General features: G+C 41.4%; 1 protein-coding gene across 1 annotated transcript in view; it reads left to right on the top strand.

Moving 5' to 3' along the window:
- Positions 1-21,894, top strand: part of ADGRL3 (adhesion G protein-coupled receptor L3) — a 2,126,115-nt gene that overhangs the window by 663,282 nt on the left and 1,440,939 nt on the right. The window contains exon 3 of the mRNA XM_029600930.1: positions 6,853-7,096. Coding sequence (XP_029456790.1) covers positions 7,042-7,096 — 55 coding nt within the window. The 5' untranslated portion in view covers positions 6,853-7,041. The remainder of the gene's footprint in view (positions 1-6,852; positions 7,097-21,894) is intronic.

Genomic DNA, 21,894 nt, shown 5'->3' with positions numbered 1-21,894 from the left:
GGGTGACCAGGACTCTGTCTCATCCCCCCATCCCAAAGATAAATCATATTAGTAAATATAATTTCTCTTGTGGCACTCCGCTCCCCAGGCATAGGGGTAATTGATAATCTGGATCAAGGGGGTGGGGCCCATACAAAGAAATGATGTCCTCTGGGCCATACAACCAGGTAAGCTTCCCCCTTCAAGACATGACAAGTTAGGAGGATGGCACTGCTGACAGGAAAATGCACTGACCCTTATCACTCTGATATTTCCTTGATCACCGTATCCACAAGTTCAAGCATTCACTGGCAAATGTGACTGATGATAGAAACAATCCCCTAGGGTCAGAGATTTTGTGGTGTCTGCAACTAACTCTCCCATTCAGTACCACCCTGAAGGTGACAGAGAATGCAGCGCGATAGAGGGTCATCTCAAAAGGAGAGTTAATCACTTCAGGAAGTGCTTGCCATAATAGGGAAAGCTGACTCTGGGTGACAGGTTGGCACCCATCCAGGTTGTGTCTTTCGTCACGAGCCCACTCAGGCATAACCCATTTGACAAATAATATGGTAATTGGACAGCTAATGGCAAGCTTTAGCAAAGAAAGCCAACCAGCTAAATGTGACCAGACGCTGCACCTTGTGAGGCTGGACTTGCTAGCCTTCGAGATATAATTCACTATCATCGGTTCTGGAATGTCCCCCTGGTCTCAGCCTCTACCAGTTAAGAAGGACATGACCGCCTCAAAGCCTCTGGAGTACGCTCTCCAGGTGACGGGGCAATGGAATGTCATAGCATTTTCCATGCATCTTTGTTCCAAGGACCACAGATGTTTCGGTACCAGCTGACCCAGCATATCTACATCTGGAGCTAACTCTCTGAATTAGGACCACTTGCAATGAGATAACTGGCAATCTCATTGCAGATTGTAAGTACATGATGAACACTCGCAGCTATATTTAGTTTCATGCAAGCAAGAAGAAATTCCTGAAGCAGGTTTGCCACTAGGAAGTATTTAACTGTCTGGTTATTTTGCATCCACCACTGCCATGCTGTTGTACCAAAGTACCATTATCCTGTTTAAGCTGCTGCTCCAAATATCTACCACCATCACAATGGCGAATTAACTCCAGGAAGGTGATGCTCCGAGTGACTCCACGTTGCTCCCACTCCGGAGGCCAAGAGGCCATGCACATACTCCTTGAAAGTACACCCCGAAACCAATAGACCCTGTAGCATTATAAAAATACTTTAGGTGGTATTAGAAATGGAAGGAGGAAGCCAAATTGCCACCCCATTGAGTCTCTCCAGAAAATGCAACCATATAACCAGGTCCTTTCGAATTGCCTTGCTGTTGTGGATACAATGATGATCATGCAGGAAACCTTTCGTTGACAAAATCAAGTAGCTGAGAATATGCAGCCCATGGAAATAACTCTGGTAGTAAATGCCAAGATGCTGATCAGGGACTGTATTCACTTCAAAGTAACTTTGGTGCATGTGCCACCTTGCTGACCAAGAGCATTAAATCTAACTTGCTTTTGTTAATCTGGAAACCATATGTTCTGAGTTAAACTCTATGCCAAGGAAAGTGATCCTTATGGAAAGGGGCTGGGACATGTTTGTGGCTAGTGGAATCTCAAACTCCCACATGACCTTCTGAAACTGAAAAAGCCAGGCATACACATAGGCATCACCTGGACCTACAAGTAGGGAATCATCCAAGTAATCAATGATACTGTTGAAACCCTCCACTTCCACCTTGCTCCACCATGCAACACAAAAACATTCTGAACAATTCAAAATAGGAGCATGAAATTGAACATGCAGTAGGCATGCGCCTATACAGGTAGTAGGATCCTTTAAAGTGACACCCCAAGAGAGTGAAGCTATCTGAATAAGCCAACAGCAGGTAGAAGGCATACTCAATGTTGGCCTTTTCCATAAGGGTGCCATGGCCACATTCTCTCAATACTTCCAGGGCACTGTTGAAGGAAGCATAATGCACTGTGCATCCTTTCCGGTGAATGAACTAGTTGACTGAATAGCCCTCAGGATAGAACATGTTGTGTATGAACCTGTACTTTCCCTGCTCCTTCTTAGACACAATTGCAAGTGGAGAGAAAATGATATCTGGAAAGTGTATGATACAAAATAGACCCAGAAACTGGTTCAACTAAACTTGTGTTTTGAACTTAACTCGGATGATGGCTGTGAGACGACTAACCAACCAAGAGTTTGGAGGGTCAAACCTGGTAGTCCACAGAATGGGATTGGAAGCCATTCCTGAAACCAGCCAGCAGCGTTGTTTGCCTACGTTTCCAGATAAATAGCGAGCCAGCCCTCCATGGCCTTCTAGCTGACCAGGACCAAGGCTTTCAAAAATCTGCAGGTTTTTACTTTCCTGAATTGACCTGAGCCTTTTTGGTGAGTCATTGCACGCCTTGTGCACACACATTTGAAGTGACAATCGGCCAGCGAGCAATTATTCCTTTTAAATCATCAGCAGACATTTGACGGGACGAAGTTCCCTATTACCTGTGAAACTCTGTTAGCCGCACCGCAAAAGGGGAGCATCCCCTGCTTCATGTGGGACTTGGCATCATGTACCTGTTCCAACATGTGAGTAAATCACAAATTTAGTATCCTGGGTCCTCCAGTACACATTAGGGTTACCTGCCATTTTTCCCTGAGGAAAGCCCTTGTATTGTTTGTATACAACTAATATGGCATCCATATATGACCATAAAGCAACTTTCTGGGAATGTCCACCGTGCAAACCACTGTGGCCAAGCACATTAAGGACATGACCCAATTAAACAGTTCTTATTGTGCGGGCCTGATGGACTGCTGCTCCTTCCTTTTCTCCCAATGCATTTGACTGCACTTCCTACACTCCTGGAATAAGCAAACAATTGTCAATGTAATACAGCCTCCTAATTCTAGGATCTATGGGATAGCATCCTAAAGCCTATAATAACTGGATAGAATGCATTGCTCTGCAAGCAGGTCTCTTTGGAAGGAGTAGCTCGTGGAAGCACATAAACTAGAGAAACTGCTGGATTAAATCTGGTGACTAGATCTAGAGGAATGCTTCCTTGATTGATGCTTGTGCCTTTTGCGAGCCAGAAGCCTGCTGTTACCTTGGGCTGCCTCCGATTGGTTGGTTGACGCATGGCATGCCACTTTGAGACTGCTGAGGGATGGGGTAGCCAACTACTGCCAAGGGGCCTTCTCAAGTGCTCTTGCAGCAAGGGGTTGACTTTCCTGTCAAGAAGACTGCTCTGATGTGTGGATCAATGAAATCCCACTGCTTCTGCCTCCTCCCTGCATGATTAGTTGTGAGTTCCCACCACAAGGGTCAGACTGATAGTTTGACCTGCAAGTGAAGAAGGGGAAGTCATCGAGATGGGTAACCCCTTACTAAGGCCTAGGTATACTCTCACTCCTGCTGAAATACTCTGACCTACCCCTCACCAAAACATCCTTGTAGTGCAGAGCTTGGTCACCATACTTGTGCAAGGAACAAACAGATAGCAGTATAGCGGTCAAGGTTCCTGTAGTAATAGCAGTAATTGGATGATTCAACCCTTAGGAGGGGAATGCTGCCTATGGCTTGGGGGTGGCAAAGCCTGGCCTCATGTTCGAGCGACTTTTTGCCATGTGTGAATCTAGGGGACCTACATATAATGTGACATTCGGGATAGTCTAGTCCCAGCGAAGATAGCAGTCATAGTCCTCAGATGAACTTGAGGCATTACCCCACCTAGATGTCACTGCACATTGACTGTGGCTATGTTCCCTATCCAGGCCTTCATAGCCTCTGATAGGTACCTCTCTACTAAGATGCCCATCCACATCAGGGCACGGGGCCTGCATTGTGGGGGATGGACCCAGACCAGCTGGGGGAGCAATCGCTGGTATGTTGCCTGCAGGAAGAGAGTCTCCCTGGAGATCATTGTCCACCTGCATTGTGCCAGCAGTGCCCATGCTAGGATCACCATCTCCCATTAACACTGCATGCCATATGTTGTTATGTAGTTGGAAGAAGGAGCAACTTGCTTAGGAGGCCACATTTCTGCCAGCCATCTTTGGACCTTGTCATTCGTTGGTTGATCATCTGTTTATAAGCGAGTGCCTCCCCTCCCCAGCCATTGCTCCCCCCTCTTCCAAGTCTAGAAGCTGTGCTCCTGGCCTAACTTGATGCAGCAAGCATCGGAGCCCCTGAAATATTGTTGCTGTCATTCATCACATAGATTGAGGTTGAGATAAACAACCAGATCATGAACAGAAGAGATTACACCAGTTTTCATAATGGATATATGCATATAAATCTCACCAAATCACCTCCACAGAAAGGTACACCCGCTTCTTTATGCAGGAAGTTTTGCTGGTAAAAGTTACATGCATACTTTTTAAAATAATGAAATAAATGCATAAATGCTGATTCCATCCAGAATCTGCTCCCAGAATGCCTCTCTGGATGTGCAAGTAATGTATGCACATAAATCATGCATATGCATAAAATTACACACACATCGGGCAAACGGTATGAAAGAAGCTGAAGGTTGCTAGGGCGCTAACCAAACTGTGCGTGGAATTAGAATGACTTTGGCCTTAGCCTGCTTTGCAGATGATCTGGGCATCTTCTGAACACACACAATGTAGGTCTGTTTGGTCTTGAATAATTGTTTGTCTGTTCAGAAATCTTCTTCCATAGAATCTGCAAGGAAACAAACCAAGAAAAGTTCAAGGCCATTTTCAGTCACATTTTACAATGTATGAAAGCAATTATACTTTTCAACAGTTTGACCTTAACCACAATTGTGCTGTTCTCTGTTTCAACCAATTTTCACTTATTTTTGTAAGATAAACTATTAAGGAAGTGGGAAACCGAAATGTTTGGAAAATATATTTAAAATTCTTATTTACTTGTTTATATTGTGAATATTTAGAATAGTGCATATACGCCGAGCCCGTGGTTTCTCACAATGCCAAGGCAAAGACCAAACAATCTCTCCTTTGCTGCAGAATTGGCTGATCCCCACTGAATGAGGAAACAACAGAAGCAAGGTCAGGAGGGGGTAGTTGCTGACTAGCAGCATGCATCCCTCTCCCTCCCTTCCTCCCCCATGATATCCCCTTTCCTCTCCAATCCCCTGTCTACGCCCCTGTCACCACTGTTCTAGGCCGGCAGGAGGAGGAGCGTGATGGTCCCTCAAGTCATGTCCTTTTCTTCTGCTACTGGGATCCAATCTGTGCTTTGAACTGCAGGGCACCATAGCGTCCCCATTCAGATGAAAGCATAACTCCAGCTCCAGGTGGCAAAGGAGAATGGCATGGCCCAAGGCACTGCTGCTCTCCTTCTGTTAGTCTGGATCAGCTGGGATGACAGACCGGATCGGCTGAGAGGGAAGGGTGAGAACCAATGTGCTGGGCCAGCGAGAGAGGGCTTTCAGTAGAGAGCGCTGAAAGAGGGGGATGTTGTCAGTTGGAGTTGTGCTTGCGTGGGATAGAGAGGACTGGTGCTGATTGTGAGTCAGTGGACATCTAGATTGTTAAGAGGAAGGAGCAAAAGAGGAGCTAGGAGTGTGGTGGGGAGAACTGGAACTGAGAGAGGATACCGCTCTCTCCCTTCCATTTGGTTTCCTCATCCTCCTGAACCTGGATGTTCTCTACCCTCCCCTGTTCTCAGAACCTCCCTTCCTTCCTCCCAGGATTTCCCTTCCTCTCCCTTTCCTTCTCCTCTCCCCTCCCCTCCTCATCTCTAATCTCCTCCCTTTCTTTTCCTCTCCCTTTCTTTTCCATCTCTGATCCTCTCCCCCTCCCCAATTTTCCTCTTCATCCGTGCTTTCCTCCATATCGGTTCCTCTTTCTCTCCCTTTCTCTCTTCTCATCCCTAGTCCTCTCTTACCCCATCCCTGAGATCCTTTCTCTTTCTCCCATTTTCAAGATCTCTCCTTCTCTGCCCACCCCATCCTTGAGATCTCTTGTCCATAAAACCCGCAAAAAATCTAAATAAAGCACTGGTTATATTTTTAAGATAAGCTATTTAGATGTTTATTAATGAGAAAAGTTGAACTAGACCTGAAAGATTTTATACTTCCAAATGCCTAATGGTCTATGTGAAGTCATCTTTAAAAAAGTGTGTTAATGATATGCTAGACCACAGGCATAGATTCATTTTATCGTATGTTTAAAGATGCCAAATAAACTTGGAGGTCCATATGATTCTTAATGATTCTCTTCCATCAAATGCAGCAAGACTGAGCATCTTCTATTAAACTGAACCATACACTACCAACCAATCACTACAACGTTTTACTTCTTGTTAATCTTTTATCTTTCCTCTTATTCTACTCCCAGTTAGAATAACCCCTGTTTTATTGTAACTTATTCTTCTATGCACTTGTTATATTTTGTAATGTATACTCTTATGTTTTAGTTATGCACGTTATAATGTATTGCTCACCCCTTGTTTTATGTAAACCGACATGATACGAACTTCCGTGAATGCCGGTATAGAAAAACACAAATAAAATAAATAAATATTCAGAAGCATTTAGCCAGCTAACTCAGATGTTAGACAGCTAAATGAATATTTGGACACTTGTCTAGTTAAATTCCAATATTTAGAGTTAGCTGGTCAAGCCAAAGAGCTGTCCTAAAGTTAGGTAGCTAATTTTAAGAAAGTGCGGCTGCATTATTGAATAAACCTCCAAAGTTAGCCGGATAAGTTTATCTGGCTAACTTTGGTATCTGGACTGTATCTGAATATGGACCTCTTGGTGATCATGTTCATCTTCAAAGCTTCAGCTGCTCAATATGCTTGGGCCGACTACTAAATTGTGTTTTTTTTTTTCTCCATAGGTACTGGACTGGTGAATTATTTGTTTTTACATTACTTTCATTTTATTATTTTTTTGTTTTTGTTTTCTTGGAAATAAATTCATGGTGTATTAGAGAAGAGACGGAAGAAAATAAAAAAAACAAAAGGACACTTTCATTTTCTTTGGGAACGCTCACTGCACAGATATCTTAAGGTCATATTCCACAGCCATGTGGTCACCTCAGCTGCTATTCTTCGTGATGCTATTAGCACCAGTCATACAGGGTAAGAATATCTCTCTTTCTGTATTTTTTTTATTTTATACTTGGTTGAAGTCAAAGGGTTTAACCCTAACTGTTATGTTTGCTATGCATTTCAGTAGAAAAATTCACTGAAAGAGCTCTGTGCACTGTTTTCCTTTATGTGCTGTGCATGAGAAGAAAAAAAGGGAGCATCAATCGCTGATCATCAAGATAGAAAAGGGAACCTGAAAAGATATTAATGGGGAAAAACTCTGCAAACCACTGCCAGGGCTGTGTTTATTTGTAAGCTCAGTTTAAAAAGCACTAGCTTAGACCACGATACACCAAATTATAAAAATGTTTCAAAGTGGAGAATCGAATGGCACGTACACTGATAATGCTCAAATAGCGATACTGCTCGCAATCATGTATTGCTGAGAAAAGCCATGTAAGCCACTAAACATAAAAACATAAGATGCACCATGCTGGGTCAAATCTTATTCTTCTATAGGCAGTGTGAAAGCAGCTGTCTAGGACATCCGGCAGAGAGGGGAGCAGGGATGGAGCTGCAAAGGAATTTAATACAAAAATCAGCTGAGCTCCAGGTGTCAAACCTGCCTGCTGGAGTCACAGGGAGATTGAGGCAGGGGAAGACTATAAAGAGCCCTAAGAAGGAGGCAAAGGGCTGAGAGAGACAAAGAGCTGGGGCCACATATTGTCCAGGACAGAGAGGAGAATGTCCCATCTGTGAGGCTGTTCCGGTCACAACAGATCTGATCACTGGCATGAGAGCTTCCCTGTTGCCAAAAGAGAACATCAGTCTCCTATTAACATTGTAACTATCAAAGCTCATCATGACCCTGTACTGTACCCCATCCACAGCCCAAACCATCATTAATAGCAGCCATTATTTCAAAGTAGAGTCAGAGGACCCTGAAGACAAATCAGTATTGACGTAGGAGCCCTTAATTTAGCCTACAGACTAAAGAGGTTTCACTTTCACTGCGGTCCTGGAATGACCATGGCTCTGTGCACACGGTTGATCAACTGAAGTAAGCAGCTGAGAGTCACTTGGCGCACTGGAATACAAAGGCAAAATCATTTCGCAAGCCCTCCACCATCTCTGACAGTAGCCAATCCAGCTCAATAGAAAGTGCCCAAAAGAGTAGATCCAATTCCTTCTTGCTCACATCCAGGCATAAGCACTAAGTTTCCTCAAGTCTACTTGACCAAGAGTTGTATATGGATTTTTCCTTCAGGAACTTGTCTAAACCACTTTTAATTCAGGCTATGCTGGATGTATTAACTACAATCTGTAGGAACAAATTCCACAGTTTAATTGTGCACTGAGAGAAAAATATACTTTCTCCAAATTGTTTTAAATCTATCTGCTAATTTAATCTTTCTGGTGATATTTTAAAGTGTAAATAACTGTTTCCTATTTATCTGTTACCCCCCACTCATGATTTTTATTATCCTCTATCATATCTCTCTGTCGTCTCTTCTCCAAGCTGAAGAACCCTAACCTGTTTCATCTTTCGTCATAAATGAACCATTCCATCCCCTTTATCATTTTTTGCTGCCCTTCTCTGTTTCTTCTCTAGTAATACTATGTTGGTAACTTTTAAACAGGCGTGCAGACGCACATGTGCTTGCATTCGTCAGCCCGTGCCCAGGGATACGGCCATTTTATAACCTATGTGCATATATGTGGGCATGTTATAAAATAGCCATGACCCATGCACACATGTGAATGCAATTTTAAGTGGATGCATGCACTTGCTGTTTCTACCACATAAGTGGGGCGATTTTAAAAGACATGCATGCCGACGCCATTACCAGTTTTCCCAGTTCATTCCCAATTCGTCCATGTAAGGGATAGGACTTCCAAACCTTCCTAGTTTAATAGCCTCCCTTCCCGCCTGTTAGCTCCGACCTTTAAAACATCACTGATGTACCTAGAATTTTTTGTTTTACAACATACATGTCTTCTATAGCAGAAGTAAAGATGCGTGGCAGGGGACCCCAGAGCACGCCTGTGCATGTAAGTCTTTTTCATGCTAATTTCAAGTTGCATTCTAGGAATGCCCATGTTCCACCCAGACCACATCCACACCCCGCCCCTTTTTGGAACGTTTAATTTTTGCGCACAGCACCAAGTACGTGCGCATATGGGCTGCTTTCATAATCTGCTAGGCATGCACTGGCCTGACTTTGGGTACGTGTCTACCAGTTTTGGCATGCATCAGGCTTTTAAAATTCACCTTTATATCTTGATTGAAAAGGAATGACCAGAACTGCTCACAGTAGTTAAGGTGCGGTCACACTATAAATTTATAGCTGTGTGGCAAAAAGTCCTGAAAGCAAAAACATTATATAAAAACAGTTTTCTTACACATAGTTAGCAGAACTGGCAAATGGTGAAAATCAAGAAAAGAAAGCACAATGTAAACAAGTTGTATAGGTCAAAAACACCACCTCAGCTGAGTTTTGGTCCATATCAAAGGAAGTAATCTGCTTCCAGAAAGCCTAGCTAACAGAATACTGAATTAATGCAGATGATACATAGCCAAATATCATGTCACTGACACAAGAAATTCATTGCCGTAATTTCTCTTTACAAGACTTGATTTCTTGGCGTTTCTCCTTTTAGTATCTTTGCAGGTTGCCCTGTTCGTATCTTTATGTGAATGCCATATTTTAAAGGGAAGTTCATGAATCTTGACTTCTTGCAAAAGGATATATATCCATTGCGAGGAACTTGCATATCAGTTTGCTTGTGATATATTGCATGAATAATCCTATGTTACACCACAGAAAAAAAATAGATTAAATGCTTCTTGGGTTTTCTTTGAAGAAAGGGAATACTGGTATAACATTTATGGCCAGATGTTCTAAGCAGTTTTCTTATAGGCACACAAAATGGGAGAACGTCATAGATCTGGTCCATACTGTAAGAAAGATTTGCTCTGGCTTTTTTATAATTTGTTCACTGTTTCTTCCATAAAACCATTCCCATTGCTAATATGTGGTAGATATAGCAGGACCATTGCCAAGAGGATCTGAAAATGCCATCTACACATGTTTTTTATTTGAAGCTTAAACTTGATATCTAGGGCCACTATTTTGTTGCAATTTGGTGAGGTTCATTTTTTTGACATTTTTTCTATAATTCCTTTCCTTCTGGGATAGACTCTTCCATCCCCACAATTGTTAGACATAGTCTCCCCAATTATATGTCTAATTTCATATTATATGTAGATGATGCTAATTTTCCAAGCAAGAAAATGTGAAGAATATTAGAAAATGTTTACAATTTTAGAGATGCATATATGATTAATGCTGGTTTTATCAAGCTCAAAATTTCCCAGTGGCACAGATTATTATGTCTATCCGAAAGGATGGGCTCCACCTTAACCAGAGTGGAACCAAGCTGCTGGCACTAACTTTCAAAAAGGAGATAGAGCAGCTTTTAAACTAGAACAAGGGGGAAAGCCGACAGTCACTCAGCAGTGCATGGTTCAGAAAAATGTATCCTTGAAGGATACTAATGAAACAGGAGAGTTAGGGCATCCCAACAGAGAGGTTCCATTAAAAGCAAACATAGTCCATGTGCCTATATGTAAAAAATCACCGAAGCTAATGATTTCCGAATTATCCCTAACAACGGAAAAGCAGGTTGTTAATACAAACAAAAACACACTTTGAAATGTCTGTATGCCAATGCCAGAAGTTTAAGAAGTAAGATGGGAGAGTTAGTGTATAGCAGCAAATGATGAGATTGACATAATTGGCATTACAGAGACTTGGTGGAAGGAGGATAACCAATGGGACAGTGTTATATCAGGATACAAATTCTATCGCAATGATAGGGAGGATCAACTTGGTGGGGGTGTGGCACTTTATGTCTGGGAGGGTATAGAGTCCAACATGATAAAGATCATACAAGAGACTAAATGCTCAGTAGAATCTATATGGGTAGAAATCCCATGTGTGTTGGGTAAGAGTATAATGATAGGTGTATACTACCGTCCACTTGGACAAAATAGACAGATGATGAAATGCTAAGAGAAATCAGGTAAGCTAACAAATTTGGCAGTGCAATAATAATGGGAGATTTCAATTACCCCAATATTGACTGGGTAAATGTAACATCAGGACTTGCTAGAGACATAAAGTTCCTGGATGTAATAAACGACTGCTTCATGGAGCAATTGGTTCAGGAACCAACAAGAGAGGGAGCTATTTTAGATTTAATTCTTAGTGGAACGCAGGATTTGGTGAGAGAAGTAACAGTGGTGGGGCCACTTGGCAACAGTGATCATAACATGATCAAATTTAAACTAATAACTGGAAGGGGGACAATAAGTAAATCTGCAGCTCTAACACTAAACTTTCAAAAGGGAAACTTTGATAAAATGAGGAAAATAGAAAAAAACTGACAGGTTCAGCTGCAAAGGTTAAAAGTGTTCAACAGGCATTAAAATCATCCATTGTACCTGAAGACTGGAGAGTGACCAATGTAACCACAATATTTAAAAAAGGCACCAGGGGCAATCCGGGTAAATATAGACCAGTGAGCCTGACTTCAGTGCTGAGAAAAATAGTGGAAACTATTCTCAAGATCAAAATCATAGAGCATATAGAAAGATTTGGTTTAATGGAACACAGTCAACATGGATTTACCCAAGGGAAGTCTTGCCTAACAAATCTGCTTCATTTTTTTGAAGGTGTTAATAAACATGTGGATAAAGGTGAACCGGTAGATGTAGTGTTTTTAATTTAATTTATTGGTGATCTAAGATGTGTAAGGATATGTTTTCTATATATGTATATGTATTTGAGTGTTGCTACTGCAATTCAATTTAATGTAAACCGCTTTGAAATTATTTTGAAAGCCGGTATATAAAGTTGAATAAATAAATAAATAAATAAATAGATAAATAAATAAATAGTGTATTTGGATTTTCAGAAGGCATTTGACAAAGTCCCTCATGAGAGGCTTCTAAGAAAAGTAAAAAGTCATGGGATAGGAGGCGATGTCCTTTCGTGGATTACAAACTGGTTAAAAGATAGGAAACAGAGAGTAGGATTAAATGGTCAATTTTCTCAGTGGAAAAGGGTAAACAGTAGAGTGCCTCAGGGATCTTAACTTGGACCAGTGCTTTTCAATCTAACTAGATAAATGAAGCTTGACCGACGTGCCCGCAAATGCGCAGTAGAGAGCAGCTCTACTGCGCATGTGCGGGCGAGCACGTCAGTCTTAGGCAGCGTCAAAAAAAACCAAAATACATGGCGGCAGCGGTGGTAGCAGCGGCAGCGGGCAGCGGTAGCGGGCGGCAGCGGCGGCGGTAGCGGGCGGCAGCGGCGGCGGTAGCGGGCGGCAGCGGCGGCGGTAGCGGCAGCGGTGGCGGTAGCGGCAGCGGGGGCGGGCGGCGGCGGCGGTAGCGGGCGGCAGCGGAGGCGGTAGCGGCGGGCGGCAGTGGCGGCGGTGGTAGCGGCCAGTAGCGAGGGAGGGAGGAGAGAGAGAGAGGGAGGGAGGGAGGGAGGGACGGACTAAGTGGGAGGGACGAAGAGAGAGAGTGGGAGGGAGTGACTGAGGGGGAGGGACTGAGTGAGGGGGAGTGAGCGGGACTGAGTGAGAGGGAGGGAGGGAGTGGGACTGAGGGAGAGGGAGGGAGGGAGTGGGACTGAGGGAGAGTGAGTGGGACTGAGTGTGAGTGAGAGGGAGAGAGGGGGAGGGAGTGAGTGAGACTGAGTGGGAGGGAGGGACTGAGTGAGAGGAGAGGGAGGCTGGGGAGGAGTGGGTGAGTGGGTGGGAGGGAGGTAGGGGAGAGAGAATGAGGGAGGTAGGGGAGAGAGAATGAGGGGGAGGTGAGAGACAGAGGGATGTAGCCCGTTTTAACGGGCTTAACGGCTTGTATATATATAAATGATCTGGAAAGGAATACGATGAGTGAGGTTATCAAATTTGCGGATGATACAAAATTATTCAGCGTAGTTAAATTACAAGCGGATTGTGATACATTACAGGAGGGCCTTGCAAGATTGGAAGATTGGGCATCCAAATGGCAGATGAAATTTACGGGTAGATTTTCAAAGGGGTACGCACGTAGGATACGCGCGTACCCCCCGAAAACCTAATTTATAAAATCCGGCCCTTAATGTGGACAAGTGCAAGGTGTTGCATATAGGGAAAAATAACCCTTGCTGTAGTTACACGATGTTAGGTTCTATAATAGGAACTACCACCCAGGAAAAATATCTAGGCATCATAGTGGATAATACTTTAAAATTGTCTGCTCAGTGTGCTGCAGTAGTCAAAAAAGCAAACAGAATGTTAGGAATTATTAGGAAGGGGATGGTTAATAAAATGGAAAATGTCATAATGCCTCTATATAGCTCCATGGTGAGACCGCACCTTGAATACTGTGTACAGTTCTAGTCGCCGCATCTCAAAAAAGATATAGTTGCGATGGAGAAGGTACAGAAAAGGGCAACCAAAATGATAAAGTGGATGGAACAGCTCCCCTATGAGGAAAGGCTGAAGAGGTTAGGGCTGTTCAGCTTGGAGAAGAGATGGCTGAGAGGGGGATATGATAGAGGTCTTTAAGATCATGAGAGGTTTTGAACGAGTAGATGTGAATCAGTTATTTATACTTTCAAATAAGAGAAGGACTAGGGGGCATTCCATGAAGTTAGCAAGTAGCACATTTAAGACTAATCAGAGAAAAGTTTTTCACTCATCGCACAATAAAGCTCTGGAATTTGTTGCCAGAGGATGAGGTTACTGCAGTTAGTGTAGCTGCGTTCAAAAAAGGTTTGGATAAGTTCTTGGAGGAGAGGTTCATTAACGGCTATTAATCAAGTTTATTTAGGGAATTGCCACTGCTGTTAATTGCATCAGTAGCATGGGATCGTCTTAGTGTTTGGGAAATTGCCAGGTTCTTGTGGCCTGGTTTGGCCTCTGTTGGAAACAGGATGCTGGGCTTGATGGACCCTTGGTCTGACCCAGCATGGCAATTTCTTATGTTCTAATATTGACTGATCTGCAATGCTTCACATAGCTGCCAAACCAGCCATTCTTTCATTTTTAGCATAGTGATAAGATATCTGGTTTACTTTTTCTAAAAGACATCACTTTACTTGGATCACTATTTGCTAGAACTGTTCTACCAAGTACTTCTAATTTTCCTGTTCAATATTATAGGGAACAGTTTTCATACAGAAGAGATTTATGAAGGTGTAGTGGTAAACAGTGATGCCTGGTAATGCTCATACACAGATGGACTTCCCCCAGTATGAATCAAAGATTAACATTTGATGGGGTTTTTTTTGTTTCAATAAATGTTGAAACGGTCTACACTATGTATGTAACAAATATATCAGGAGTAGGTAACTCTGGTCTTTGAATGCCACAGACCGGTCTGGTTTTCAGGATATACATAATCAATATACATGAGACATATATTTGCATATCTACAGTGAATATGCATGACACATATTTGCATATAGCGGGGACAGTGCATGAAAATAGTTTTCAAGCATATTTATTATGGCTATTCTGAAAAAGAAACCTGCTTGTAGAACATGAGGACTGGACTTGCCAGCCCCTGCGATAGATGCTTGAAACATGGGGGCGTTTTTGTGGTTTTTTTCTTATCTATTATGCCTAAACTTTCTTTTATTTGTAGTGGGGAAAAAAGTGGGTAAACCTTCCAACATGGTAGAAATGAGAAAAACAGAATCGATCAACTGTGACTATTAAATTTATTAAGGAACACACATAATTTCCTATATTCCTCCTAATATCTATCTTTCCTTGCTTAAAAATTTAAACTTTTTATTGGCATTAAATGTGTAGATGATAAACTCTACAAATTTTATGTACTCTGTTGTTCCTTCTGATATTTTTCATAGGTATTCTTTTTTGACCAAAAACTAGGTTATCATACCTTTACATTTGTTAGAAAAAAATGTATCTTTTGATGATGGTTGTACCCCTTGTCTTCAAATATCTCTTTTCGGAGGTTGCACGTCAGATGCTGGGCTCTATTCACCTAAGAAATGCCAATAACTATTGCAAAAGTAGATACTTTGTAGAAAACATAGAATTATGTGTGCACCCCCACAACATACACACACACACACACACTTACGTACGTAGTTACAAATGCCGTCCAGGGAAAAGTACTGATACACCCTGTTGTCAAGGTGAATCCAGGCTCGAAATGCAAGGATTGAGTGACCAGGCTGTTCCTCTTCTGCAGGAACAGGATACTTGTCTATTCCATTCCATTTAAAAAATGAAACACAAGGAAAAGCATAGCATTTAACCAATATTATCATCTCATGCTGAGCAAATATAACCTCTAATCATAGATGTTCAAAATAATCTTGCAGCATTTGCACACACATTAAATATTGATTATCCCCACCTTACATTTAGTTCACATTTTTGTCAAATATAATTTTAAAAATATATTTGTGTAGGTAAAAGTGCTCTTCAGAATGCTCTTTAAGGTTTATCTAATCCCCCTGTAACTCCAGTTTGCAGCCATTTTTGGATCCTGGACTATTAGATAAGCTGTCATTTCTTCCATAGATCAGTCAGGCAATAAATAAAATTATGTGAGTGGTTTAGTATGAAAGGCCCACAGATAACTGATTTAAAATGACCTTGTCCTTTCATATAACCAATGTTATAAATTAAGGCAATAAAGGCTGTTTCTGGAAGCAATGCTCCCTTTGTGTGCATATGGAAACATTCCTTTGGGCTGCTATGGTTGCCTACAGTTTCCCAGTGCATAGAGAAGTACTAATGTGATTTCATGACAGCCTGTGACATAGCCGTGCAGTCTCTAGGCTGGAGACATAAAGCACACTGACTCCAGCCTTCTTTCTTAAAGATTTGCAGCTTTATTTATAACAGAAAATAGTCTTAACAAAAAGCAAACTACTTACCTCCAACAGTACAAATCAAACAGCATTTACAATTTAGGACAATTTTATAGGAGCTGCCTTTTCCTGGGAGACCGGGGCCACCACCTTCTTACCCTGGGCCTAGGCTCTTATTCCTGCTCTCAGGGGACCTGCCCTCACAGTTACCCGACAAGCTAAGGTTTTTAAAGTGGCCTAGGCTAGATACTTGGTTCAGCACTATTTAAGGAGTGTTTTCAGGAACACTCTTTCACACAGACTATTTCCTCAAGGAAAGGTCAGCCTAAGGGTGCTTTTAGTATCCTGTCTAAATGACCAATTTACTCATTCCACTAACACCTTTTGTAACACCCAGATTAGCTGAATTAACTCCACTATATTTATAATTTAAATGTATCACAATAGACTACCACATTTTGTGATTTACCTGTCCTCTTCCAGCCATTGTAATTCTAAAGAGATGAAACATTTAAAATGTTCAAACAATTTTCCTTTAAAATGGAAGAAAAATCAAACAGAAAAAAGTGGACATCTGAAGGAAGGCCCTATAGAATTTGTGTTAGTGGTGAGAGATATTAATTCTAGTAAAATATTCAGCTTTCTCCAAAAACAATTAAATTATTTTAACTCTGCAGTAAACAATTGTTAGTTTATTCATTCTACCAGTTGAGCTATTGTTTTACAATAACAGTTCTGCTTTTGTATATGCAATTTCAGGTCAATAGCTGCTGTGTGATTAGTTTAATATTTTCTTTACTCTCCTATCCCATACTTTGGAAACACTTTTATATATCCAATATACCATTTTAATGGATGGTAGGGCATATGGTTCTGTACATCCTAGTGGAGTGCTGCATCTAAAACTGCCCACATCAGGTACACTGGTATTGTAAAGAGCTGACTCTTTGCTTATCCATACTCTGTGCAGCTCCTCACCAAAATAGACTGCAATTGAGATAATTGCATGAGGTGGACATTGACTACATCATTAAGGGGATCATTTATCAAAGTGCTATATGGCATTTTCGCATGCAAAAAACACCATTAACGCATGCGAAAGCACCATAACGTTTGGTGCAAAGCAAATGAGAAAAAGGGGAGGATATTTTGACAAAGTGGGCTGGGCTCACAGTTTTGCAAAGCTGTATCACACGGCTTTAACTGCACCTTTTTCATTTGCATAAAGCCATGTGATAGGGCTTTATCGCGGTTGCAATGTTTTTTGCACATGCCGTTTTAAGGAGAGAGAGCGCGCCTAGCCATAATGTCCTCACACTAGATTGGTATTCATATCTCTATGGGAGGCCCACCTAGTCACTCGAGGTGAGGGTTAGGTATTAGTGTAGGGGTTAGGGGCCACTTTGACATTCAAAGTGAGACGTACGAACAGAACAGTGCTCTCTTGTGAAGATTTGATGACCTTTGGAGTGAGGAAACTCACCCAAAGATGAGATTTGTGCAATGTTACCCAGGTAGAGAGTCCATCAAGCTAGGTTGAGAGAATACCTATCTGGTGTGAGGGCATTATGGCTAGGCATGTTCTTTCTCTCTCTCTCATTAAACATGGTCCATCCCCCCCCCCCCCCCTAGTGGTTGTATGTAAGAAATACATCAATTCTGGCACTTATAGCAAAGTGTGAAAAAGTTATCGCAATTTGCACTAAGATAGTGCTTCACATAGGTGTTAGCGCAAATTGTGATAAAAGTGTCTATTAACATAACACACCCCTTTTCCTATCGCATGCGATATTTAGTGCATTTTGATAAATCCAGGCCTAAATTTGCAAAAGTACCTCATGATCTCAGTACCATGCAGGAGAGACATTTTAAAGAGAACTCTATAATTCTTCTTGACCTAAAATACTGGCGCACAATTTTTTCTAATAATGCATGAAGATTATGGGGATGTTTTGAGATATAGTATAATGAATTTAGATGCACCTTCCATAAGAACTAGTACTAATGGTGATGATGTAGACATGAATCATATTCATCCCATTAATAAGAAGTTAACATTTTTTGTAAACTTTATTTCAGAAACATTCCAGAAGTTAAAATATCCTTTCAACTTCTAATTTCAATTAATTATCTGCTAGGCTAATTTAGCTGCTGCATATCAAGTTGAACTGCACAATTAGAGGGTAGTTTTGTAACAGCCCATCGAAATTGGAGGGCTGTTGCATGCAGAAATTATACTAATTTTTAAAGTGAACTTGCATGTGTAATTTCATCCAACACCTGCTAATTTGTGCATGTAGTTTTACGGAGAGTATGTGTATATTTTTTAAAATGAAACCCTCTCCAGGCCCTGCCCCCACCCCAAGAATCCAAGTAAATTTGCATGCATTCATGGCATACAGATAACTGTATATCGTGGAGGTGGGCTGGTTTTCTGCACAAACTGTTTACTGTTTACTTTAAAAATTTATAAATGATTCTTTTGAGACAGAATTAATAACATAGAAACATTGAAATGATGGCAGAAAATGACCAATGGTCCATTCAGTCTGCCCAGCAAGCTCATGGAAGTTTCTGTCGCGCCATACAAGTCACCCCCATACTTATCAGTTTCCCAGACCATCAAATTCAGTGCCCTTGTTGCTTGCTCTTTGAGTCCAATTCCCTGTTACCATCTGCTGTAGAAGCAGAGAGCAATGTTTGATTTGTACCAAGAGTTTCAGGCTTATTGGTTAAGGGTAGTAACAGCCACATCAGCAAGTTACCCCTATGTTAATATGTTTTCCCAGACTGCCAAATTCAATATCCTTGTTGCTTGCTGTCTGAATCTAATTCCCCTTTTCTTCTTTTTCCCGTGCCATTGAAGAAGAGAGCAATTGATGGTATTGTATCAACAGTATTGAAGGCTTATTGATTAAGGGTAGAACCCATTTGTGCACGCCGGGTAGTGCACACAAATGTACCCCGTGCACGCTCATTTAAAAATCTGCCCCACAGTGTTTATCCCTTGCCCCTTTGAAATCTTTCACTGTTTTTGTCTTCACCACGTCCTCCCAAAGGTCATTTTCTCCATCCACCACCCTCTCCATGAAGAAATATTTCTGACGTTGGTTCTGAGTCTTCCTCCCTGGAATTTCAATTTGTGACCCCAAGTTCCAGTGATTTCTTTCCCACAGAAAAGGTTTGTTGTTGATTGTGCATCATTAAAACCTCTCAGGTATCTGAAGGTGTATATCATATCTCCCATGCATGTCCTCTCCTCCAGGATATACATATTTAGGTCCTTCAACTTCTCATAAGTCATTTGATGGAGACCACCCACCATTTTGGTCTTCTGTCTCTGGACCTCTTCCATCCTGTCTCTGTCCCTTTTGATATGGTCTCCAGAAATGAACATTGTACTCCAGGTGAGGCCTCACTAAGGACCTTTATAAGGGGATTATTACCTCCTTTTTTTTTTTTAACTAGTTATTCTTCTCTTTGTGCAGCTCAGCGTTCTTCTGGGTTTAGCTATCATCTTGTCACATTGCTACACCATCTTCAGATCGCTAGACACTATCACCCCTAGATCCCTCTCTTGCTCCATGCACAGCAGCCCTTCACCCCCTAGCACATACATCTCTTTTGGATTACCACACCCCAGATGCATGACTACACTTCTTGGCATTGAAACCCAGCTACCATATCTTTGACCACTGTTCAAGCTTCCTTAAATCATGTCTCATTCTCTCTGCTCCCTTCGGCATGTCCACTCTGTTGCAGATCATAGTTTCATCCACAATAGACAAACTTTACCTTCTATCCCTTCCACAGTGTCACACTCAAATATATTGAACAGAATCATCCCAACACAGATCCTTGTGGCACTTGCTTAACACCGCTCTCTCAACAGAGTAGGTTCCATTTACCATCACACGCTGTCTTCTGTCCGTCAACCAGTTTGTAATCCAGACTACCACCTTGGCGCTCTCTCCCAAGCTTCTCATTTTATTCACAAGCCTCCTATGCAAGACCATATCAAAATCTTTGCTGAAATCCAAGTAGATCATAGAAACATAGAAATGATGGCAGAAGAAAACCAAACGGCCCATCCAGTCTGCCCAGCAAGCTTTCACACTTATTTTTTTTTCTTATACTTATCTGTTACTCTTGGCCCTTATTAGTAACGTTTTGGTTCTAGTTACTTTCCACCCCCGCCATTGATGTAGAGAGCAGTACTGGAGCTACATCTAAGTGAAGTATCTAGCTTAATTGGTTAGGGGTAATAACTGCCACAATAAACAAGCTACTCCCACGCTTATTTGTTAACCCAGCTTGTTTAATTCAGTCCTTGTTGGTTGTTGTCTGAATATAAATCCTCTTTTCTTTATCCCCCCTGCCATTGAAGCAGTGAGCTGCACTAGATATGTATTCCAAGTGAAGTATCAGGCTTAATTGATTCGGTGTAGTAACTGCCATAAAAAGCAAGCTACACCCATGCTTATTTGTTTACTCAGACTATGTAATTAAGTCCTCGTTGGTTGTTGCCTGAATATAAATCCTCTTTTTTCTTCCCCTTACCGTTGAAGCAGAGAGCTATGCTGAATATGCATTGAAAGTGAAGAATCAGTCTTATTTGGTTTGGGGTAGTAACAACCGCAACAAGCAAGCTAACACCCCTCTTTTTTGTGAATGCACATCGAGCACTCTTTCTCGATCCAATCAGATTTGTCTAACAGGACCTTCCCCTAGTGAATCCATGTTGTCTCAGGTCCAGCAATCCTCCTAACTGTAGATAGTTCACTATCCTTTCCTTCAGCAGACTCTCCATTAATTTGCCCACCACTGAGGTGAGACTAACTGTCCTGCAGTTTTTGGCCTCCTCTCTGCTACCACTCTTGTGGAGTGGAACCACCATCACTCTTTTCCAATCACTCAGCACCTCTCCCGTTTCCAGGGATCTATTGAACAGGTCATGCAGCGGACCTGCCAGCACATCTCTGAGCTCCTTCAGTATCCTGGCATGAACCCAATGGCCTTGTCCACTTTTAGTTTTCCTAGCTCTTCCCATATATTCTCTTCTGTAAACAGTTTCACCTACCCCATTTCCGCCAATGGTCTTGTCAACCAGCAAAGGTCCTTCTCCAGTGTCTTCTTTAGTGGACACCGAACTGAATTATTTGTTTAATATTTCTGCCTTTTCTTCATCTCTCTCCACACATTGATCTTTGTTACCTTTTAGTTTCACTATACCACTTTGGACCTTTCTCTGATATATCTGAAAAGTATTTTGTCACCTCTGTTTACCTCTTTGGCAATTCTTTCTTCCTTCTGACTTTTAGCTTTCTTGATTTCCTTCCTTGCCTCCCTTAGTCTTAGATATTCTTCCCTGTGCTCCTCCTTTTGGGATCCTTTATATTTCTTGAAAGATGTTTTTTGCTTTTATTTTATCAGTCACCTCCTTTGAGGATTAGATTGATTTCTTTTTTTTTATTCTTTATTTATTATTTTAATTCAAATTTACAAAGAAATATTAAACAAAACAGAATATTAAACCAATATCTGTATCCTATTTTACAGGAAAAGGAGAAAACATATAAATTACAAAAAGGAAAATTTACCAGTTTAACTAAACAAATCCTGTAAAATACAGATTACAAAAATACTTCTAAACCAATGAAATTTACTTCCAGTTGTAATATATTTTACAAAGAAAATGGAGGCTGAGTTAAAGTACTAAGGAAATTACGGAGATAATATTATTAATTAAGGCAGATGCCTTAACTAAATAACAACTGTTTCTATTTTACTATGCCCTTCATAGCTACTCACTTATCTGTATAACACTTGTAGGAGATGATTCTGCTATTGGTGCTTCTATTATCGGTATATTAGATTGCTGTGCTTCTACAAATTGTTGTAACTGCTCAACTTGATGAAATATATATATTTGTTCTCCCTTCT

This window comes from Rhinatrema bivittatum, chromosome 1, assembly GCF_901001135.1.
Source record: "Rhinatrema bivittatum chromosome 1, aRhiBiv1.1, whole genome shotgun sequence".
Lineage (NCBI taxonomy): Eukaryota > Metazoa > Chordata > Amphibia > Gymnophiona > Rhinatrematidae > Rhinatrema > Rhinatrema bivittatum.
This window is presented reverse-complemented; position numbering and strand designations above follow the sequence as displayed.